We start from the raw sequence: 24438 nt of genomic DNA, 5'->3' as shown, positions 1-24438 counted from the left end.
GAAGAGTGATGGCTCCTCTGGTGTGCAGGCTTTCTCCAGCCTTGTGGTTTCAACAAACATAGTTGAGACAGAATGGTAGGGGCTTAATAAGGGAAAGGAGGGAGGGAGGGAGGAAGGAAGAAAGGAAGGAAGGAAGATGATGCTACAAATTGTCTGGAAATGGTTCAGTGCTGCAGCCATTTTTTAAAAAATGTGCACACTTTTCCAGAAAAGAAAAGATAGCCTGGACGGAGGGCTAGAGAGGATAGGAGGGAACATTCTCATCAACTTGCTTTCTCTTAAATTGATATTTTGTTGTTGGCCATGCTTATTGTGGCAGTTATTCTCATGATATTTGATTTTCAAGTATGCTAACATTTGTGGCAACAAGTGGCAAAAAAAGTTGGGGACTCCTGCCATTCAATGGTAAACAATTTTTCCTGGAGATTATGTGAGTTGGAGTTAAACACAAAACTTAGGAAAGCTAAACCCCTTTAACAACTAAAACAACTAACCACTAAACAGCATACAGCTTAAATGATTGATAAATCACATTATGTAATTTGACTCCATATTATCTCTGGAGAAAGCATGGCCTGGACAATGGCTGCTGAAAGTCAGTTTGCTGGCCACCTTCTATGACCTTCCATATCCTGTTTCTCTTCATTATTTAGATGTTAAATGGATGCTATAAGTGGTTCAACTAGATGGTGAGGCAAAGAATGAAAAGCCACTTGAAGCAAACTCTAAACCAACTGACATTGTGTTGTCAGAGAATGAAGAGAATGGCTCATTGGATAGCACACCCAAGCCTAAAAGTTCCCCCCCAAAGGACCCAATCATTGAGGTACTTCCACATTGGAAAGAGGCTTTAAAGCCACACTTACTTGTAATAATGTTTTTTGTAGGACTTCTGGGATTTGTTTCTTACTTTTGAATAGTGGCAGACAATTCTCTCCACAGCTGGAATGTCTGCCTTTGGTTATGAAAGTAGCAAGTCATGGTTAAACAGGGAAGAGAAAGGCTTAGAAAATAGGTGTATTTATATAGTGTTAGAATGTTAGTGTTACAGTGTTAGAATAAAATATGTTAAACATTAGAAAGCAGTGATGGCTAATTTTTTCCCCTCTTTAATGGGCTGTAATCAGCCTGACATATTGAGTGAAACATAATAGGCTTCTGAGTCACAGAAGAATGTAGTTATGGAGAGAGAAGATTCTGTAATGGAGTTGTGGAGATCTAAAGATATGTTCCACAGCTTTGACTATACCAGAACCATAGCAACAGGCATATTCATTATGTGACTTACAATTGACTGTATCCTCTAGCAGAGCCGATGTAGGAATGTTGATTCAGGTTGTTAAGAACATTTGGGCAGAGGCAAAATCCAGTTTGGTACTAAAGCATACTGCATTATTTCCAATGAAATGTTACGTTGTGTAGCTATAAACTGCCAGCCTATTAAGTTTGAACTGTGCGTTTCATCCCAAACTGTTTCAAGCTATCACTGAAAATCTAATTTGGCACTGCGGTGGGAATATTGTGGAATAGTAGATAAGGAACTAACATAATCCTCGGGAGACACAGGTTCAAATCAGCCATGGGCACTAATGGAGTAAGTTTGGGCCAGTCACCTATCCTCAACTCAAAACTATATTTGAGTTTGCTATGTGGGAATAAAGGGTTGTGTTCTGGAGAACTCCTGGAGAATAGGCAGGATAAAAAATGCATATCAACAAATACATGGTAAATTAAAACAATGCAACATTATGTGAACATAATATCTTTAATTAGCTTTTGCCAACCACGCAGGATTGTAATTTCCAATGCCCATATTTGTTAGAATAATAAATTGGCTAGAATGATTTATAGACCGTATAATCCTATTGCATTCTATCAAAGCAGCAGATTATGTTTGTACCAAGAGTAACATTTGTTCAGCCTATTTTCCTGAAAATCCAGGTTGCTTTTTAGAGATGATTATTCATACTTGCTAAATACTTACATTAAGTTGCTTTGTTAAAATTATATGCATGGCATAATCATTTTTTGTGTTATGCTTTTTGCAGGCACCGCCTAGGAGCCTTAGACCTCGTTTCAGGAAAAAATGTACCTCATCTTCTACCACTGAAACCACGAGTGTGTGATGAACCATCCAGCACCAAGATCCACAGAATGCCTCTCTTCTGCCTTAAAAGATCTACATTATTGTATGTGAGGGGGGAGGGGACAGTGGTGAGAGGGATGTTTGTGATATTGTAGCATTTTAGAAATGAACTTTCTTGCTCTCCTTTTCCTATGCTGCCACTTGTGTTGCGTTACACTGTAGTTTTAACTGCAGAAGCAATGTTTCTTGCTCTCCCCTTCGATTTCTTTGCAGAGTAGTGTCCCCTCTCCCCAGTTACAGTGATGGGGTTCAGTATTTGTAACCATTAAATTACATGATTTTAGCTCTGTTAATAAACTTAGAAAATGAATTTTTATCTGTTTCAAAATCATATTTATTTGGGGGCTTAAAAATAATTATAATGTGGACCAATAGGGGCCACAGATTTTTCAGACTGTGAATGATGTATTAAGATTGTTTTGACTGTACAATACAAGTAGTGAAAATGTAAAAACAAATCTAAATGTTACTATTTCTTCTGTGCATTCATTTATGGGGCTAGTTACTGTTTATTCTGTCACTAAATCTGTATAAAAGCAGACCCACAGTCTTAGAAATGTAGAAATGAGAAACATATTTATAGGACTATACCACTGATGAATCTTTGATTTGATGCCAAAACCTTCTAAAGACTGATGTCGTTACTATGAAATCAGGTAGACATTGCATTCACACTAATAGAGCTGGAATTGTGCTATTAAGAAATGCATTGTATAAAAACACATTGGTACAGTTAGATAATACTGTAGCAATAGCAGTAGACTTATATACCGCTTCATAGGCCTTTCAGGCCTCTCTAAGCGGTTTACAGAGAGTCAGCATATTGCCCCCAACAATCTGGGTCCTCATTTTACCCACCTCGGAAGGATGGAAGGCTGAGTCAACCCTGAGCCGGTGAGATTTGAACCGCTGACCTGCTGATCTAGCAGTAGCCTGCAGTGCTGCATTTAACCACTGTGCCACCTTGGCTCTGTACTACAGTTGCAGTAATGAATGCTAAGGTGCAAGTCATAATTATGATTTTAGTCCTGTCATTCTCCCAGCTCACACATTAGCATTTAATTTAGAGAAGTTCAGAGATTTCAGCAGTAATATAGCTTCTGGTATAGATTACAACAGTCTGTAGTTAGATAGTATGTTTGTAATTATAGAAAAGTTTGAAACAAGGAAAGCATACTAGGATTGATGTATTTTAGCTTTGGATTGATGTCTCCTATATGTGTAAAGCATGAAATCTTGAAGATGATACTATAAACATTTGTGTTTGCCTTTGTAGCTATCTCATTAAAAACAAAAGTACTGTAGAACATAAAAACATGTTGACACTGAAGATAAATAGATTGTGTATGACAGCACTAATCTAATCTTTCAGGCGAGATTCTGAAATGACTGTATTTTACTCTCCATAGTCAACCTTACTGTATAAAGTGGATATCTGAAGTAAATATATAGGATTTTTCCTAGCATGCTTCAGTATAAGGTCGAAACTTCCTAACGCTTTTAAAATGCAAAAAAAATAATAATAATCCCATTGTTATATATCAGCAACACATTGATAGCACTATATGAAAAAAAAATTAAAAAATTATCTTCCATTTAAACCAAATTTGGACCTGTTGCCATTTCAATTAGTAAATCAAGAATTTAAATGGCAATATTAAGAAATATTAAGTCATAGGACAGATATCTCAAAATGTTTGATGTGTCAGTTTGCATATTTGTTAAGATTCTATAGGTATATTTTGTCTGTCTCTCTCATAGATATATACCACAGATGGGTTTCTGCTGGTTCGCCCTGGATCGGGCGAACCAGTAGTGGCAGTAGTGGGAGTAAATAAATTGAAACCCACCACTGATATATATCTACTTCCTTATTGTATGAAACAGTAGCAGACATAAGAGTTTTATCATTGTGTTTTATGTAATTGATTTTTTGAGGAAAAAGTTGATAAATTTATATTCATTTATGCCAAAAAGATGTTTCTTCTCAAATTCTATGACACTTTATTTTAATTAAAGCTAATCAATGTCTTTTTGATCAGCTGTTTATTAAAAATATGACTGGTCTGGACTTTGTTTTGTAAATACTGAAGTGAAATTGTTGAAATTGCCTTATCTCTCATATGAATTCATTGTAAAATTAATTGTATCTAGCAAATGAACTAATTGCAGTTGAACTGTATGCTTCTAAATCGCTCAGTAAGAATCATGAATGGCTACCTAATAATACATTCTACTAAATTTTTAATCTGCAATATTGTTGAAAACAAATTGGTCCTGGCTGCTATAATAAATTGTTAGATATAGGTAGCAAAACCCATTAGTTTGGGGGATTTGAAAACTCAAGGCACATACTTTCTACCAAAATACTGGGACTATTATATTTTCACAATTCCATATAATGATGTACTTTACTGTTCACATTTAATGAATAGTTATTTCAATTTTCTAGTATTTTTTGGATCAATATCAGAAGTGAAATGTGCATCCAAGACAACTCTAATTTCCACATTTTTCAGTCTGAAATGACTTGAACTGCAGATGTGGAGTCATCATTGGAACGTATATCTGATGTATTCCATCAGCAATGCATTCCTGCTATAGCAGTTTTAGTATTACAAAATGAACTGAGACTAAGAGAAGATTGCAATATATAAAGGAAAAAGGTTCCTTTGCCCTGAGTCTAGGGACCTATGTGGCCATTGCCCTACTGCTTTTTAAATATCAGTGAAAGTAGAATACCTTTGCCTTCATGCCAAACTGTATTTCCAGTTTTCAATGTAGTCACCATCCTAGAATTGCACAGGAATCCCCATCCAAGTACTAACTAGAGCCGACTCTCTTTTTTAGCTGCATAATAGCTAAGGTTGCTATCTGCTGTCACCCTTTGTAAATGCAAACCTAGCATAGTATTACAATACCTCACATTTACCAAATATCTAATCCAGATTCTTTTTCATGAGGAAATAAGTACATGGTTTAAGTCCATAATCTGTAATTAGTTTATTATTATAGTCACAGACCATAAAAATAAGTATCTCAGTATCAACTAAATATGATATATAGAATATTTGGATTTACCCTTTTTGAAGCAGTTGTTTATTTCTGTCATAGCCAGTATGTTGAATCTGGCTATGCTAAATGACATCTTTGCCTCCTGATTAATTAATTGGCTGATATAATCATCTTCAATCTTGGCTAAATATTGTCATAATTTGGAAATTACACACCCACACCCTTCCAACTGCCTGGAGTGCATCATGAACCCAAAATAGCTGATTGAATAGCGCTTTATTCTAGACACATATTTGTAAATTAGCTGTATTATTGCTTTGATCAAAAACACTTTTAGTCAGCCTAGTATATGATTACCTCTTTTCATACAGAAAAGCCTTAAGATAGTGCTCACTCCTTTTTACCTTATTTTAAAAACTGAATTCGGGCCTTGAAGTGCCTGTCAATAACTGTTCTGAAATATTGAAAAGACTGAACCTGTTCTATAACATTCCCATTAATTTGCCATGAATATTATACTTAGATCTCTTTGAATAGATCATTAAGTTTTGGTTTTTTGATAATTAATAATCAGACCAGTATCTGTTGCTTAGGTCCTAAAGTTGGTATATTTGTCTTAGTCTTTGAACCTTCACTCTTGAGATACAAAAAGCAATGTTCAGTGAGAGCATGTTTTTTTGCCTACTGAAGGCATTGATATCACTGATATATTGTCATCTCCAATTAGAAGATTGAGATGCTCAAAAGGCTACCAAAGAACTTGAATTGCTGCTGCTAATTAGGAAAACTTAAGAGGGCAAATGGAGAAATAGTTTTTGTCTGCTCAAAGGCAATTTCTTATGCAATTAGTGGTTAAGGCATCATGCTAGAAACCGAGAGACTGTGAGTTCTAATCAGACTTAGATATGAAAGCCAGCTAGGTGACTAAACCAGTTACTCTTTACTCAGCCCAATCCACCTCATAGGTTTGTTGTTATGGAGAAAATAGGAGGAAGGAGCATTAGGTAGGTTAGCCACCTTGAGTTACTTATAAAAATAATAAAGGTGGGATATAAATATAAATGTTAAGCAGAAAAACTGCTCCACATTAAAACAAAATCTGCAAACAAAAATTAAACAGAATATATACCGTTTCCCTGAAAATAAGACCTCCCCAGGTAATAAGCTTAATTGGGCTTTTGAGCGCATGTGCTAAAATAAGCCTTCCCCTGAAAATAAACCCTCCCCCAAAATATTGCAACACAGCAGCAGCTATGAGGTGACTACACTCACCGTCTCATGCATCTCAAAAATAATAAGACCTACCTGAAAATAAGGCCACGCACTTATTTTAGGGGGACAAAAGAAAATAAGACCCTGTCTTATTTTGGGGGAAACACGGTATGGAAAGAGGAAATAAAATTCTTATTAAATAAGATATTTAGAAAAACAAAACAAATCCTGAATACAATATTGGATGGTCCCTAGCCAAGTGCACATGGTCTATTGCTTTCAAGATGTGCTCTGCAAGATAAATGTATTAAATGTACGAAAGTGTACATGTGCTAAATGTTTCATAAGTAATTTTTCTTTTTTGCACTAACATTTTATATTTGGTACATATCTGTATTTGGAAAGTTACATTAATGTCTAACATCTGAGATTAAACTGGATAACTAAGGTGTTTTTCCCCTTTTGAGTCATAGCAAATTGCATAGAGCACTAAAGAATACATTGTGTGATCAGACACTATAACAGTATTCCAAATGTCAATGTTTTGCTATGCTTGATAAATACTGAAATAAAGTCTTAAACTTTTTTTTCCTGAAAGAAATGGCTGTTCTGTTCAATAATATTATTTTATTCATTCATTTATTTAATTTATATTGCTGCCTATTTGACCATGGTGACTCAAGGTGGCTTACAGAATAAAAAACACATTTAAAACAATAAAAACTAAATAAAAATTATGCTTAATTGTATGGTTTTGTAGTGCTCTTTTTTTTAATGTTCTATCTCCTCAATACTTTCTATGATGTCATTGAAAGGCTTCTTAAGAACTCTCAGAGATACTAAAGAATACTCAGAGAATCAGAGTGGCATTCTGATTAGTTTCAAACCAGGACCATAGAAAGTTAAATTAAAGTTTCTCGTCAATTTGAACTTCAGTTGGTGACCTTCTATCAATTATTCTGTCACTCAAAACTAAGCCCTGTTTTTGGAGATAATTATTGTATATATTTCTGAGCTCTAAATATTTAATAATTGAGAAAATAGTGAGATTAGCGTAATGCTTGAGACCACGGTAAATCATATAAACTATATCAATCAGTTTGTGCAAATAAAACACACCAATAAATATTTAATCTGTTATTGTACGTAAGTAATTTAATAGAAGCTTCCTACATGATTGCTAAAAAAGTAGGATAAAGTGATTAATTGCAGTTCACAATTCACAAGTGAAAATTTGTACGATCATGATATTTCTGATAGGGATCATTGGCGTACCATGTTCTTCTTTTCCAGAAAGAAGTAGTCATTTTATCAAGCATCTTACTTTGTGTTTTGTTGCAGAATACATGTTCCCGCAAGCGTTTCATCCGGTTAGCCTTTTTTTTCCACACTTTTTTCTTGTAGCCAGCCTATCAATCAAAGAACAAAAGATTTAAATCTCAAAAAACTGAAGCCTATATGTAAAAACACAAATTGTTGAGACCTCTAGAAAGGGAGGCATATTCTTCATATTGATTGTCTTATATTTCTTTATAAACAGAGTAAAGGTAACTCATGCACATAAAAAAATCCCGTAGTTGAAGAAAGCATTCTTACCCTTCTTCTTAGCCAGAGGCCACAGTGCAACCGGAGAAATCTCTTAATCACTGGTTTCACAGTTTTTCTTTTTCCTTTTCGCAAGCTGAAACTGATGACTGTCCTTACTTGCTGATGAAGGATATTCTGAAGCAGAGGTGCCACTCTAATATTTATATCAAATCAAGAAAATATAAAACCAATTCACTATTTATATAATATAAAATTAATTCCTGCCCGAGTAACACAGAAAATGTACATCAATGATTCCACAGATTTCCTTCTGTTCTCAAATGTCTTTATAAAATTATTTTTATCATACAGATGATACTGAAAAACAATCTAATTTATAATGGACAATTGAATTCCTGAAAAAAGCAATCCCTCAACATTTGAATCTCATAATTATTTTTGCTTTTACCGATTCTTACAGTAATTCTTCATAATGGAATCATATTTATGATCAAACCTGACTTCATACCTCAAATTCTTTTTGCAATACTTCCTGACAAATGAAGTCAATACCGCTTAGAAATAGAACTTTCATGTAGGCCTTCCATCACTATAATGGGCTACCACTATGCCTAGAGATTGTTTTGCTCTATAGCAGGGGTGTGAAACTCGTGGCATCACGGCGGTGTCACATGACATATCACGACTTTTCCCTCCTTCGCCAAACTGGGCAGGGCTGGGGTAAACATGTGATGCAGGGCCCGTGGCCTGCGAGTTTGACACTCCTGCTCTATGGGGATATTTACTTTAACCATCTAAGTAGAGTTCTTGATATTTTGCCAAATAAAACTATTTTCAATCCTTAAATACAGTATGGAGCAAATCGATAATGGAATATCTAATAGAACAGTGTCCCCAACCTTTTTGGCATTAGGGACCGATTTCAGGGAAGACAAATTTTCCATCGACTGGTGTGTGTGTTTGGGGGGGGGGGGGAGTGTTTATTTTTCCTCACTTGTCCCCAGCTCACCTTCAGCTATGCAACCTAATTCCTAACAGGTCAAGGACCAGTTCATGGCCTGAGAGCTGCAGAGTCCTGTAATAGAATATTGGGGTGGGCTTTTTGTTTTTGTGATCAAGAACTGCTTCATTACATAAAGAATGTATTGATTCAAACATTGTACTAACCATATTTTATGTAATTGTGGTTTATGGAATAAGTCACAATTAGCTGGATTTGCTTAACATACAAACTAAAACCAAACAAAAGACATTATGAGTAGCCATTATTATAAATCTCTTCATTTGAAATTAAAACAGACATTTTGTAGTTAAACCATAAATAAATCATTATCTCTTGATAAAAAAATCTTACAAACCGGACTGTGAAAATAGTGAAAAGAAAAAGATGGTAGAATATGTAGTACTGCATTACTACATACTGACATTGCAAAACACTGTCTGCCTTAAGATCAGCAGGTCTTCACCCTCTTAGCTTTCCAGAAATCTGGCACTGGGATACCAATGTTAAAGCCTAGAGGACTGTGCATTTGGGTGGAAGTTTCTGGATTAGGTGCTACATTTTTACTTTTTGCTTGTTGGACTATTTTATCACTGTGTTTTTATTATTGCTGTTAGCTGTCCAGAGTTGTGTTTCATAAGATGAGAAACCTTATACACTTTTAAAATAAAGAAATAATCATAAAGGAAGAAACTAAATCCATATTTATGAAATTTCAACTCTGTTAAACAACGCTTACCTGTTTGTTATAGAAAAGGAAAGTCCAGATGAAGGACTGGCTAAAGATAAAAAAGGTTTTTTGATAGAACTTGTGGATATCTGACTCTGAGAAATATGAAAGGAAGACAGTCGATAAATTGGAGTTACAGTGCATGAGCCACTGTAGACTGAAGGGACCAAAGAGCAAAAAGATCGTAAAACTCCTACAAAACAAAAACAAAAACACCAAAACAGAACATGAGCAACATGGTAAAAGAACTCAGCACAAGTTGCAGAAACATCTTCCTGATTATCATTCATAATTATTCTCCATTTAGAAATGTTGAGGCGATATGAAGAAATTATTCTATCGATTAAGAATCAGAATGGGATTCAGAAGCCAAAATTTTTAATGACAGTGGAGCAGATTTGAAGAAAGAGTAGATTCTCAAGAGATAGCAATCAGATATATAGATATTGACATTCTGTCTTCAGGACAGGATTTTTTTTTAAAAAACCAATTATTTCCTGTTTAAACAGCCAAATTAAGCAATTAGCCATTTCAGTATTTATGGCTAGCAAAGCCATGCATGAAAAAAACCCTACAGTATTATCAAGCTGGTTCACATCATAATTCAAAATATAGTTTTGATTTTATCAAAATAAATACCATTTGGAACTACCCAATAACACTAAGCCAAACTCTTGAGCTGTTTAACAGAAATATTTTATTCTATAGCTTTCTATAGCTATACTCTGTTTGTGATTTTACATAATATTAAGCAATGCTTTTCTTAATTATGACTGGGTTCAATTGCCATAAATGAAAGCAAACAAATCAAATTATATCCTAGAAAATTGTGTGAAGCCAACGTGAATTTATACTTCATTTTGATAAATTTGCTTCTTTATACATACTTTGGCATATTAATTTTTGGGAGTAGACTAGATACGAAGACTTGGATTTCCTCTCTCTCTCCCCTCCCTTCATTTTCAATAATTTCATTGTCCCATATTTCCCATTTTACTCCTAAGTAATAAATCTAATAAGCAATGCATTCTGTTTAAAGATTGTGTCTTGTGTCAAAACATTAAGATGTGTGGGGAAGCAGAGCTAATCATTCTGGGAGTTGGATGTCCACAGGTCATACAGGGGCCATAGTTCTCCACCCCTGTACAGTATCCCAGGTAGTATCGTCCCTGCATACAAAGATACAGTTACACAGATTTAAAGACATCTATAATGAGCTCAAAGATTTCGCAGTAAGCTATCTCTTTTCGTTCCTTTACTCGTCCTGCACCACCAGACCCAAGAAATTTCCGTTTGGATTCTCCTGTCGTCCACTGACCTGAAAATCGCCGCACCGCACCAAACGCAGCCATCTTCCTTCCCTGCACTCCCTGCCTCACTACGGCAACTGTAGGGAGTCAATACTAAGCAAAAGCGAAAATGAATTTACGCAACATTCTGCCGCTTTTCATTTATTGCTTGTAAAAAAAAATCAGGAGCGTGTTTTTTGTCACATTATATTATAAAATAATATCAAATGTAATAACGTGTATAATGTGTAAGCTACTGAGGACTAAAAACTCATGATTGTAGACTTGCTGCTTTTTGAGGTAGCTCAAGATTTTCTTTAGCGTATATATTTGTATGCCAATTCTTACAGCAACCCGCAAAATTCTCCTATAATTTTATTAAATATAAAATCTCATACAGAACTATTCGACATGATCCACAAAAAACTATCTGAAAATAAATTTGTTAATCCCAAAGATGTCATAAGATTTGGGTTTTTCCTACAAGTGTCAGGAAATTTCTTTGGGAAATTAATCCAAGAATATTACTTGTTAGTTTTAGTTATCTGATTTATTGGTCCACTGTTATCATGCTAAACTCTAATACTTTTTTTTATTTTGGCCGAGTGTGTTGAATAAATGATTGCATAAATGCTATTCACTATTCAGGCTTCTTCATTAAATCTCAATTAAGCAAAACATGGTTCACAGTATAAGCAATTATTTACCATGTTGGACTATTTCTATGCCCATCCATTCAAAATTATTGGATATCCAGATCTGATGCACACTTAGTATGCTGTTTTCTTAATATGAAATGAAATCTCAGGCATTTTTAAATGTCATTAAATCATTCAATTAACACGATGTGCCATGTAAGTCTCTATTATTATTTATTTTGTATGCTGCTTTTATTATTTTTACAAATAATAGTAAACAAGGCAACGTACATTTCCAAATATATTTTGCTATTATTTTCCCCACAATCCACATGAGGATTGTGTTGAGGGACAATAATTGGCACAGAATTGCCCAACTGGCTTTCATAGGTAAGACTTGACTTGAACTCATGGTCTCCCACTTTCTAGTCTGGTGCCTTACCCACTAGACCAAACTGGCTCTGATTTACTGTATCAATAAATATGGAGCAACATGAGTAAATGACTGGAGTTTAGAGGAAGATTGTTATCCCAGTGCCATCTGATACTGCTATTTTTTAAAATAGACATAAAATACATGAAATGAATAGAAGGGGAAAGCAATAGCATTTTATGGGATTCAGACAATATAAATTGAACAAAACATGTTCCTATCTGAAACCCGTCGAGTGATATATTTTTATATCTTTTAACAGAGGTTGACAGTCTAGCGTTTTATGTTAAGCCTGAACGTGAACATAATTAATTTCTGATTCTTTTTTATAACTTCTATGAAAATGCTGTGATACAGGGTATGTTTAGAATAAATATCATTCCAATACATTGTTCCACGTTTTATTTTTCGCTTCCCTCCTTTATCAACAGCACACTTTGCAAGGCTGTTGACATCGACAGATCATACTTTCATTCGAACAATTTGAACATGAAAAATTAAAACTGATTTATTTATATAATTCTTTTTTTTATTTGAAAGAACGAAACACACGAAATCTTTTTCCAGATCCCACTCCCCACCCCCACCCCCAAAAAAACCCGCCATGGCGCCAAAACCATTCTCCGAGCCCAAGGCCAAGAGAGAGTCATTCTGCGCTTCTTATTACGCGTGGCTGATGACGTTTTGTATTCCAATTGACCGCCATGACAGTCTCTGTATGATAGAGGGAGGCATATTTGCATATTCGCCGTTTAGCCCATTTTGATTGGTAAACCCAAGCTCCTCCCTCCTCGTTAACGTGCCCTGGGCGCTTGTCACTGCGGGGGCAGGCAGGCGGTGGTTCGCGACGCTGCTTTTTTTTTTTTTAAGCTTCGGCGGTCGTTTTTCGGCATCATCATGTTGCGGGTCTGTCAGCGCGTGGCTACCACAGCGGCTCAGGTGAGCAATGCGAGAGAGAGCGAGAGCTGGTGCCTCCGGTTCTACTCCGATCCCAGTTTTCAGCCTTTTTGTCACGGCCGCCCGCTTCTCATTAAGGAATTGGCCGGAGAAACGGAAGAGGCCTCTTGATTCCAGCGCGGCTTAACCGCGGCCGTGAGGAAAAAGCGTGAAAATGTGGCAACTCCTTGGTCGCCTCCCTGTTGCAGGAGATCGGGCGATCAGGGAAATACGCTCGTTCGCGTGGCGTCCGCTTAAATGAAGCCTCCGCTTCCCATCAGGCAGTGCGGGCTGGCGCCCCTTTTTCCAGGGGAGGCGGCTCTGAAATTTCTTGCTCCCTCGGCTTGCGGTTACTACTATTTGTGTGACAGGCTTAATAAGAAAGTTGAGAGCCTCAAGTGCCGACCGGACATGATCACAAATTTCGTTGCCTGCTAGGTGGTGGGCCAGGGCCTACGGGGTTGGCAGGCTCCTTGGGTCACCTCTAATTCGGAGCATGGGCGTGTAACTCCTGGAAGCTCTGGTATTTCAAGGACCTCCTCTACTGTATTGTCGTGTGTTGTCGTGAGAGGCAGCTGAACAACATCCAGCCATCCATGCTAGTCACAGTCTTTGTGGGCCAGTCTTTGTGACAGCATAGAAAAACATGACCTTACTTGAAAAGCAATTTATTAAAATTACATATTGCTCTCAGTATTTGCTTTTTAGGAAGAGAAAGACTGTGTAATGTGGAGGATCTGTTCCTTCATAAAAAGGTGTGAAACGGGTAGAGGTGATTTTGGTGCATTCCACCCATACTTTTGAAGAAACAATTCGATTTAGCATATTCCACAACTTTATTCTAGTACTAAAAACATCCAATGCACTAGTTTAGTTTATTCTAATATTCTGTTTAGTGCAAAATAAGCCTTTATGGTATTACTGTTTTTCTTTTTAAATTTAGAATATCTTAGAATTCTAATCAATTGTATCTTTGGAGAGCAGAAACATGCAACACACACTAGTCCCTTAGAATAGCCCCATTGTGTGAAAGATGGCAAATGAGGCATTTGTCTCCTTGCCACATGATTGGATAATCAAGTGCTTAGAAATAAATGGAGTCAGTACAAGCATCAGAAGTTTTGTGCAAAAATCGATGGCACAATGGAAGATACGGTTGCTGTTCAGTAGTGATAAGAATGGGAGAGGTTAATATCGAGAGAAGACTTTTCCAAGGAGACTCGCTTTTCTTTGTCATTGCACTGATTCCTCTGTGAACAGTACTGACTAACTTGAGCCATAGCTAGCAAACAAAACATCTGCCAGGCTATTTACATAGATGATTTGAAGCTATTATGGAAAAACACCATCTGGAATAGAATCACTGTTCAACACTGTCCATACACATAGTTTAAATATTGCAATGGAGTTTAAACTGAATTAATGTGCCATGCTTATCATCAAATGAGGAAACATAGTAAAAACTAAAGGAATCAAAATGCACTATGGACATACCATTAAGAGTCTGAGTAAAGACTGTCATTATAAATACCCAAGTGTCCTTAAAAGTTGACAGCATCAAGCACACTGAAGTCAAGAAAAAGATTAGAAGTGAAGAAGTGAAGATGATCTTAAAGTCAAAACTCAAGGGGCTCAGTGGAGGAAACACCATCAAGGCAATCAAGATTTGAGCAATTCCAGTCATTAAATACATCTCTGAAATAGTGGACTTGACTCAAGCAGAACTAAGGGTCCTAGATATGAAGACCAGAAAAATTAAGACAATGAATCATGAGTGATCTATGAAGTAATGTTGATAAACTTTACTTACTGAGGCAAATGGGAGGCCATGCAATGTTGGAAGTCCATCAGGTAGTTGAAGAAGAAAAAAATGGCATTGGAAGAATATTTGAAGAACAGTGAAGATGATTCACTGAAGCTAGTACAAGGAAGGCTTACTGGATACTGGAGAGACCAAAATGCCTTACAGGAAGGACCAAATGAAGAACAGAAAGGAGGCTTGGGAAGACAAAACATTACATAGTCAGTACATAAAAAATAGCACAGAAAATAGATAATAAGAATACCCGGCAATGCCTAAGAGCAAGAAAGTTGAAAAAGAAACAGGCTAATTCTAGCTGCACAAAATCAAGTCATACAAAGCCAGATTTGAGAAGACAGCAACAAATAGCAGTGCCATCTCTGCAAAGAAGGTGAAGAAACAGCAGACCACCTGGTTAGCTGTTGCAAAAAGATCACACAGAACTTATGTCAAGCAATGCCATGACAAAGTAGCAACAATGATATTTCAAAATCTGCAAGAAATATCATTTGCCTGCAAGCAAGAATTGATAGGATCATAAAATAGAGAAGGTCATAGAAAACGAAGAAGCTAAATTGCTCTGGGACCTTAGAATCCAAACAGACAGGCACCTGTCACATGAAATGTTACAACTGAGTGCATTAGAAAGAGATTCATTAACTGAACATTCTTTGTTTCTACCTTAAAGCATTGTAAGCACTATCAGTAGATTTTTGTTCGAATTCAAGAAATGAATATTTACATTAGATTTCTAATGCCATTGTCAATGTGTACATGTGAGAGTCTTTTCTATATTTAATTTTCTTCAAGAATAAAAAATAAGGTTGATTCAACATTTAATCATACTACTAGAGCATGGGTGTCAAACTTGCAGTATCACGTGGTCACATGACATATTGCAATGGTTTCCCCCTTTGTGGAGCTAGGATGGGCGTGGCCTGCACGTGACACATGACTTGCGGGCCATCAGTTTGATACCCTTGGACTAGAGTTTCCTAACATAAATCTGCTTTGCTATGCAAAATGACAAAATAATGAATGAACTTTTTTCATTTTTTAAAAGATATCTTAAATTTAAAAATTTAAAATAATAATCCCAGTTATTTAAATTGTATCATTCTGCTTTAAAGTGATTTTAATTGAGAACTAGTTTGATTTTTAATATCATAATGTTCTAAACATGATAATACTTGACAGTAGCCTAGTTGCTGTATTTTGGGACAGGCTTGGGAAAACTAGAATATACTAACAGATTGTGTTGTACTTTAAATGAATGTAAGCAAGGCATTAAAAAGATAATTAATAACAATCAGCTGCCAAAGAAATTTCTGAATCTGGGATGGAAATTACAGTTCTTGATCTGATGTCTTAATCAGATTAAGTTCTTGCTCTCATAGCAATAGCACTTAGATTTATATACCATTTTACGGTGCTTTACAGCCCTCTAAGCGGTTTGCAGCGTCAGCGTATTGCGTCCAATAATCTGGGTCCTCATTTTACTCACCTCAGAAGGAGGAAAGGCTGAGTCAATCTTGAGCCTGGTGAAATTCGAACAGCCAAATTGCAGGCAGCTGACAGTCAGCAGAAATAGCCTGCAGTACTGCAGTCTAACCACGGCTCATAGCTACCCTAGCAACATTTTCCAGATCATTTTGGGGGGGGGGATCTGTATTTGTAGTTTTATGCTATCAAACTATCATACATAATCCTCACAGAAGTTAAACTAAGATGGGCAGAAGTCAATAAATAGGCAGTTATTTGAAAGACTGCTGTAATAAAAATATTAAAGATTAGTAAAATGAGATAAATGAAATGAATTTAAATTGTATCATTATTCATAACATATTGTATTTTTTTAGAATTGTCTTTGTAGTAAAAGTTCACTCCGTTCTTCACGGCTGTCTCGAGGATATGCCTCATCTAGAGAACCTGGGTATGTAGATTCGTAAAAGGGTTTTTAAAATTAATCTCAATAGAAATGTATAGAGTATCCTCTAAATATACTGTACAATTGTTATGCTAGCTGGGAGATCTAGGGTATTTTTTTTTTTGATTCAGCAATGCTTTGGATACACATTTTTCTGTATCTTCCTTTATTGAATGCAAAAAATAAAAACACAGTTACAAAACAAATGATAAGATAAACTAACTAAAAGTAAATATCATCTTTCCAACATTATTATATATCTTCTGGAAAAACCAATGTTCACATCTCATATACTTATAGTCCTTGCTTAAGAACTGGTCATTTTATAACCATTTGAAGTTACAATGTCAAGATAATGAGTGCTTTATTTTAATATATACCATAACTCAGTTCTTGTTACTACCTTTTTTTCGTAAAGATTTATTTACCTTCAGGTAATTTTGTGAAATATAATTTAGAAGAAATAAAATTAGAAACTAATGGAAGTTTTTTGTAATAACAAGTTTTCTGCCATATTCTTATTTTTCCATTTAATGATTATTTTCACTTAAAGGAGGTGGGTGCTGATGAGTGTTCCCATACAAGGGGATTTATATTTAGTGTCATACTGATGCTCCTTGAATACTTTAATGCAAAGGAACTTCTGATAGAAAAGTTACAAGATCTTACTTTAGAAGAACCAGTGAAACACAACAGCCAATCATTTCTTATGAATACAGGTAGTTCTCAACTAATCACCATAATTGAGCAGAGACTTATAGCTGTAAATCGTTGTCATTTAGTGAGTCACTATGTGACCAGGCCCAATTTTATGAGATTTTTGCATTGGTTGTTAAGCAAACATTGTGGTCATGAGGAATTCAATATACCCATTGGGCACTTTTTCCTGTAAACTAAAAATAAACATTGAAAACCAGCAAAAAATATTGAAAAGTATGGTAATATAACTAAAGAATGCTGTAAACAGCCATCAAAGGCAGCTTGTTGCCAGCACCCAAAATGCAATCTCATGACCACAGGAGAATGCTGCCATTGTAATCTTGAAATTGGGTGTTAAGTATTTTTGGGGGAGGGGATCTGTCATAACTTTGAATGATTGCTAACCAACCCATTATTAAATCAAGGGCCAGTTTTACTCATAAATTATGCTTGGGAAAGACCTTTGGCTTACCTGAACGGTCGTTCTCGGGGCACTGCGAAGAGAGTCCAATGCTGGGTTAACACAGCCTATCTGCCCTTGGACTGAGTGATGTTTTTTAGTTGACCACGCCTCCCTTTGCCTCTGCATGCTCAGTTTGAAAACGAAGGAAACCGTCCTGTAATCAGTTACAGTCAATACAGTCACATCGTTTAATAGAATAAACACCCCGGGCGGGTTTGGACTCTCCTCGCAGTGCCCCGAGAACGACTGTTCAGGTAAGCCAACGGTCTTTTCCCAGTGCACTGCTCGGTGAGTCCAATGCTGGGACATGCCCAAGCTATTGAGTCCCAGGGTGGGGAAGCGCCGTAGCCTCTGGCATTTCAGCCACTCTTTGAAATACTCTTCTACCAAAAGAGGCTTCGGCTGAGGCAAAGGTGTCAGTCTTATAGTTTTTGATAAAGGCAGTGGGGGAGGCCCATGTGGCCGCTCTACAAATGTCAAGGATAGAAGCCTGGGTTGCCCAGGCTGCAGAAGCTGCTGCGCTCCTAGTGGAGTGTGCGGTGACTCGTCTCGGAGCTGTCTTGCCCTGGTGTTCATATGCCAGCGTGATGCAAGCGCGTAGCCAACGACGCACTGTGTGAGAGGAGACCTTGTGGCCAAGGGACGCAGGGAGGAAGGAGACAAAGAATGCCTCTGAATGGCGGAAGTCTTTTGTTCTCTTTACATACGTGCGCACGGCCTGTCTCACGTCCAACTTGTGCCACTCACGCTCCTTAGGGTGAGAAGGATGGGGACAGAAATGGGGCAAAATAATCTCTTGAGTCCTGTGAAACAGAGAGTTAATTTTTGGAGTAAAGGACGGATCAAGCCTCAAAATTACTCTGTCCGGGTGAACTACGCACAGATCCTCCCTGACAGAAAGAGCTGCTAGCTCGGATACCCTGCGAGCTGATGTAATAGCCACCAGGAAGGCAGTTTTGATGGTAAGGTGGCGCAGACTGGTCTTTCTCAAAGACTCAAATGGGGCTTTTGTCAGAGCCTTAAGCACAAATGGAAGGTCCCATGACGGATACCGGTGAACAGCTGGAGGGCTGATGTTCGCAGCTCCCTTGAGAAAGCTCTTGATCTGAGGATGCTGACTCAGAGAGCGAGAGGAGCCCCTAGCTAGGATAGTGGACAGCGCTGCAACCTGACGTCCAAGGGTGCTGACCGCAAGACCCTTATCTAGACCCTCCTGCAAAAAGTCTAGAGTCTGAGGGATCGAGGCTGATGAGGCCTCTATGTCTCTAGTCTTGCACCACTGTGAGAATGCGGCCCAGGTGGCATCGTAGATTCTAGTAGTAAAAGGCCTCCTGGACGCCTGGATTGTTTGAATGACCTGGTCAGAGAACTTCTGCTTCCTCAGGAGCTCCCCCTCAAGTGCCAAACGGCTAGCTGTAGCCACTGGGATTCCGGATGGGTGACGGCCCCCTGGCTGAGGGAGATTTGGTCCCGAGGGATTCTCCACGGTCTCTGAACTGAGAGACTGACCAGGTCTGCGTACCAGGGCCTTCTGGGCCAGAAGGGAGCCACCAGGATGAGGTCTGCCTTTTCGGCCAGGAGCTTGTTCACCACCTGGGGGATGAGCGGAAGTGGAGGGAAGGCATACAATAGTCCCTGAGGACACACTGACCTCAGTGCATTTGTTCCCTCCGCTGAAGAAGCGTGGGAGATGTGTGTTGTGTGTGGCAAACAGGTCTACCTGTGGTTTGCCGAATCTCCTCACGATCTGCTGGAACAGGTCCGGGTGCAGGCGCCACTCCGAGTGGTCGATGCGTTGGCAACTCAGCCAGTCTGCTTCCCGGTTGCTTACTCCGGAGATGTGACCTGCACTGAGAGAAGCCAGATGACGTTCCGCCCACCTGCCCAGAGCTTCCGCCTCGAGCATGAGGGCCTTTGATCGAGTGCCCCCTTGTCGGTTTATATGTGCCTTTGTCGCCACATTGTCTGTCATTAACAGTACATGAGCCCCTTTTATTAGAGCGGAGAACTTTCTCAGTGCGAGGCGAGCTGCCCTCAGTTCCAGCCAATTGATGCTGTGGGCAGCCTCCCTCTGAGTCCATCGGCCTTGGGCTAGGTGACCCTGACAGTGGGCGCCCCACCCCAGGAGACTGGCATCCATGGTGACAACTAGTCTGTCCGGCTCCTTGAACAAGCAGCCCTTCTTGACTGCCTTGGACCTCCACCATGCCAGAGATTGGATCACCTTTCGCGGGAGCCAAACACGCCTGTGTGAGTTGCTGACCTTGGCCCTCTGCATGGGTAACAGGAACCACTGCAGCTCCCTGGCGTGGAGACGAGCCCAGGGAACCACTCTCAGGCACGATATCATTATCCCCAAGAGCTGGGACAGCTGGATGATTGGTACCGATCTGGCAAGTCTGCAATGTTTCACTCTGCGTCTCAGGTTGGACAGTCGATCTGGAGAAAGGAATACCTGGCAGGAGGTGGAGTTGATGACTGCACCCAGGTACTGTATACAGGTGGACGGCCGGAACTGGCTCTTCTCCATGTTGACAGAGAAGCCATGGTGCTGCAGAGTCTGCACAGTTAGAGAAACATCGCGGTGTGCCTGCTTAGTGGTGAGAGAATGAATAATTATATCGTCCAAATAACATTCCAGACGAATCGGATGACTGCGGAGATGAGCCGCTAGCACCGCCAGAATTTTGGTGAATGTTCTGGGCGCAGATGATAGCCCAAAGGGAAGTGCCCTGTATTGAAAATGCTTCTCTTCCGAACAGAACCTCAGGAACCGCTTGTGGGCCACATGGATGGAGACATGCAGATAGGCCTCTTTGAGATCTATTGATGTCAATAGGTCCCCCTCCCTCACACAGTCCAGGATGGAGTGGAGTGACTGCATCTTGAACCTCTTGTAAGCCAGATGCTGATTTAGACTTTTGAAGTCCAAGATGGCCCTCCATCCCCCTGAACTCTTGGGCACAAGGAAGAGGATAGAATAGAAGCCCCTCCCCTGCTGATCCCTGGGGACTGGCTCTATCGCCTCTATCTCTAGGAGATGGCGGATTTCTGCTCTCATGCGCTCCCTCTTCTCTGGGTTCCTGGGAGTAGGACAGCGGAGAAACTTTCTCTGGGGAAAGGTTAGAAAGTCCAGGACAAGGCCCCTCCAAATGGTGTTGAGGACCCACTTGTCTGATGTTATCTCCTCCCACCTGTCGGCGTAGAGCCGCAACCGACCCCCGATGGGAGGATCCGTGCGACCATCACTTTCCCTTACAAAAGGGACGGGAGCTACCACTGTTGTTTCCGCCTCCTCGGAATGGTCTCTGAAAGGAAGACTGGGATTGGTTGGAACGAGCACCGAAGGGTCTGTCTTGGTGCCTACCCCCCCCTGCCTGAAAGGGTCTCTGGTAGGAAAAAGGGTGAGAGGATTGCCCTGTTTCCTGACTCCCGTAAGGTCTCTTACGAAAGGACCCCGCCCCTTTCCGGTCACCCCTTTTAAGGGTTGCAGGAAGGATCTTGCATTTGTCTTTGGTTTCGGTGACAAACTTGTCCAGGGCCTCTCCAAACAGAAGGCCTCCCTTAAATGGGGCCGATGCCAGCTTCCATTTGGCTTTCATTTCGGCTTGCCAATGTCTAAGCCATAGGAGGCGGCGTGAAGTGATATTGGAAGCGAGGGCTCTGGATGAGAATTTGGCTGCTGTCAAGGTGGCATCCGCCGAGTACTCTACAGCGGTAATAATTTTCGTTAACTCATGGCGCCATCTAGACTTCCTGGGTGGTGGCCTAGACCTGAGTTGGCGTAGCCAGAATAAGGTGGCCCTGATAAAGAAAGAGGCAGAGGTGGATGCCTTAATGGCCCAGGCAGACGCCATGTGTGTTTTCTGACACGCCTTTTCTGACCTCTTATCTTCTGCCTTTAGTCCCTCTAGGAGCTCAGCTGGCAGGTTTGAGTTGGAAGTTAGAGACACAATTGGGGCATCTACTTCAGGGAATTTCAGGATATCCTCCATTTTCCCCTCCAGGGCATATAGTGCCCTGTCCCCCCCACTGGGGTGCCTTAGCGTGCCTGGCTGTAGCCACTGGCGCTGCACTGCATCCATAAAGAGGTCAGGCACAGGGATAACCTCAGGTGTTTCTACTGTCTCTTTGAATAAGCCATGCTTGTGATCCCTGGATGTGGAAGCCTGAGCAGCCTCAGGTCTGGAAGTGGGGCCTAACTCTGTGGCCGTCATGGCTTTGTGTAAGATTGATTTGAATACGGACGGCTTAAACAGGCCAGTGAAGGCTGGTTTGTCAGGGGTAGGGTTTTCGTCTTCAGAAAGCACAAAAATTTCCCCTTCTTCCTGCTCAGAACTTGAAAGCCCAGATTGAGATGGGCTGGAAGATGAAGAGGAGGGTAAAGGCTCCTTGGAGGTGGAGGCCTTAGGCTTGCGCTTTTCCTTTGGGGCCTTGCTCTTGCGAGGGCCCCTGTGTTTAATGCCCTCAGCTATCCCTTGGGAAATGGCTAAGGAAATTACCTCCCTCATTTCATCAGAAAGAGCAGGGCCTTTACCCCTCTTCAGTTTCTGCTTGCTGGGCCTGCGATGGCTAGGCCTGCCTGAGCTGGATTCACCCTTTCCACACAGGGAATCCTGGATAGAATCACGTTCCTCTCCAATAGAGGAGCTAGGGGAGTCGGGGTACCCCCAAGAAGCTTCTGAGACGGATCCCTGGACCTATAGTCATCCCCAGACAAGAATTCACTGTCCCCAGGGATTGGGCCTCACGATCAAGGGAAGCTGATTCCCTGCTGCGATGGTTCGGGCTAGGTTCTGGCTGATGGGGCCTAGAAACGTCCCTGGGATCCACTGTGGCTCTTGGTGAAGACCTTTCATTTGAGCCCTTGTGCCCTTTGCCTTTTTTCACAGAGGGATCCAGCTTGCTGCGTTTGCTGGAGGGCCCTGCCTGTTCCCCAAAGGCCTCCCTGCATTCCTCTGCCATTTTCAGGTCCCCACGAGGCCTGGAAGATAGCTGGAGCTGGGATGGGCACACGCTGGCCGAGGAGGCTCAAATGCGCTTGCAGAATCTTCAGGAGGGAAGGGCCGCCTGGGGGCCGGATTCCTTCCTCCCACCGCCCTCGGGTCCCCGAGACTTATCTTCCTCTCAGGAGGGAGAGACTAGCTGGCTCCCCAGACTAGTCCCCAGCCTCCTTGCGGCGTTCTGCGGTCGCTGAGGGCTGGCTGTGGCTTCGCTTGGGCTGCCTGGGCTCTCCGCTTCTCCTGCTTTCTCTGAAGGCAAGGCTGGAGGGAATCAGCTCTCCACACAAGCCACGCGTTCTCTTCTCCTCAACGCGCTCCGAAGCGATCTAAAATGGCGGCGGCTGACCGCGCAGCCTCCTCCCGCTCTTTTTAGCCTGACAGCTCGAAAAGCGCGCGAAGGTTCCAACCGTCGCTGCTGTTGCCGGGCAGAATTGAGCAGCTGAAGGCCTGCAGGCTCCCAAACCTCCGTTTGAGAGAATTTTTCTCTGGAGCTCAGTTGGGGAAGGTCTGCCACCGCCCCTGCCGCTCCTGCCGCTCACCAGCCTCCGCTGGGCGAGGGATTACAGTCCCCTGGAGTGCTTGCGACCAGCAGCTGCAGGGAAGCCCGGGTGCCCTCTTAAAGCGACACAAACCTCAAATCTTTTGACAGTTCTTGCAACAGAGATAATTTTCTCTAATATGAGAATCCAAACGTGGTCCAAAGTGGGAAACTTTCCAGCCTATCTGACCTTAGACTGGAGCTCACCCAAAACAGTCCAACAGGCGGACTGAGTTTTCGAACTGAGCATGCAGAGGCAAAGGGAGGCGTGGTCAACTAAAAAGCATCACTCAGTCCACGGGCAGATAGGCTGTGTTAACCCAGCATTGGACTCTCCGAGCAGTGCACTGGAGAAAACTCTGTTCACAGCTTGCCTGTTATGTGTTTAAAGTTGAGAAAGGGAAAAATCCTACTTTAACTTGAATTTTATTAATGTTGAAAAGAGCAATTGTGCTGTTCTGATGAAGAAGCTACTTTGAGAAGTTTCTGACATATGTTCCCAAGCAGATTTTTATCTTCAAATCTAACCTTAGCTATAATACATTAGATTATATTTTATATGTTATTGGGAATAGCATTTATGTCATGATTTATAGGAGTTTGAAATTTCTCTCATTTGCATTCAAAGATATATGATGCTGATACTTACATGCAGATAGTTAAGGCTTTTTGATGGTTAACAAGGTTAGCCTAGGAAGAGTGTAAAACTTTCTAACATATATCTGATATGTTCTGGTTTTTTTTAAAAAAAAATATCTAAAAGGCTTTTTTTTGTTTTGTTTTAACAGTGTCTCTGCAGGGAAAATAATTGGTGCCAGTGTTTTGTTTGTTGGTGGAGGAATAGGTGGAACTATTTTATATGCAAATTATGATCCACGCTTCCGAGAAAATGTAGAGAAGACAATCCCCTATTCCAGCGATTTGTTTGAAATAGTTTTGGGTCCTCTTCCTTCTAGTATTTCAACACCAAAGAAACCAGTAAGGGTTTTTTTTTTTTCTGAAGTAATATATGCTTTGTTTCCCCAATTTTTAGAATTTGGAATGTATTATATATATAATT

At 40.1% G+C, this 24438-nt stretch overlaps 3 protein-coding genes across 4 annotated transcripts in view; 2 read left to right on the top strand and 1 right to left on the bottom strand.

The window, feature by feature from the left end:
* Nucleotides 1-2888, top strand: part of REEP1 (receptor accessory protein 1) — a 51762-nt gene extending 48874 nt beyond the window's left edge. Inside the window, exons 8-9 of the mRNA XM_087713317.1 lie at nucleotides 675-826; nucleotides 2049-2888. Coding sequence (XP_087569443.1) covers nucleotides 675-826; nucleotides 2049-2126 — 230 coding nt within the window. The 3' untranslated portion in view covers nucleotides 2127-2888. The remainder of the gene's footprint in view (nucleotides 1-674; nucleotides 827-2048) is intronic.
* Nucleotides 2889-7497: 4609 nt separating this feature from the next.
* On the bottom strand, nucleotides 7498-11027 carry MRPL35 (mitochondrial ribosomal protein L35). The gene is made up of 4 exons (XM_014076190.2): nucleotides 10970-11027; nucleotides 9661-9844; nucleotides 7970-8114; nucleotides 7498-7782 (listed from the first exon to the last, which is right to left on the bottom strand). Exons 1-4 carry the CDS (start codon nucleotides 11001-11003, stop codon nucleotides 7594-7596), a joined length of 552 nt encoding a protein of 183 aa, XP_013931665.1. The 5' UTR covers nucleotides 11004-11027; the 3' UTR covers nucleotides 7498-7593.
* Nucleotides 11028-12805: 1778 nt separating this feature from the next.
* IMMT (inner membrane mitochondrial protein) overlaps nucleotides 12806-24438 on the top strand; it is a 50024-nt gene continuing 38391 nt past the window's right edge. For both annotated transcript variants that reach the window (XM_087713315.1, XM_087713314.1), the window contains exons 1-3: nucleotides 12806-12950; nucleotides 16608-16681; nucleotides 24167-24356. In XM_087713315.1, coding sequence (XP_087569441.1) covers nucleotides 12909-12950; nucleotides 16608-16681; nucleotides 24167-24356 — 306 coding nt within the window. In that variant the 5' untranslated portion in view covers nucleotides 12806-12908. The remainder of the gene's footprint in view (nucleotides 12951-16607; nucleotides 16682-24166; nucleotides 24357-24438) is intronic.

Source organism: Thamnophis sirtalis, unplaced genomic scaffold (assembly GCF_051295495.1).
Source record: "Thamnophis sirtalis isolate CommonGarterSnake01/CBP01778 unplaced genomic scaffold, rThaSir2_p1.2 scaffold_4, whole genome shotgun sequence".
Classification (NCBI taxonomy): Eukaryota; Metazoa; Chordata; class Lepidosauria; order Squamata; family Natricidae; genus Thamnophis; species Thamnophis sirtalis.
This window is presented reverse-complemented; position numbering and strand designations above follow the sequence as displayed.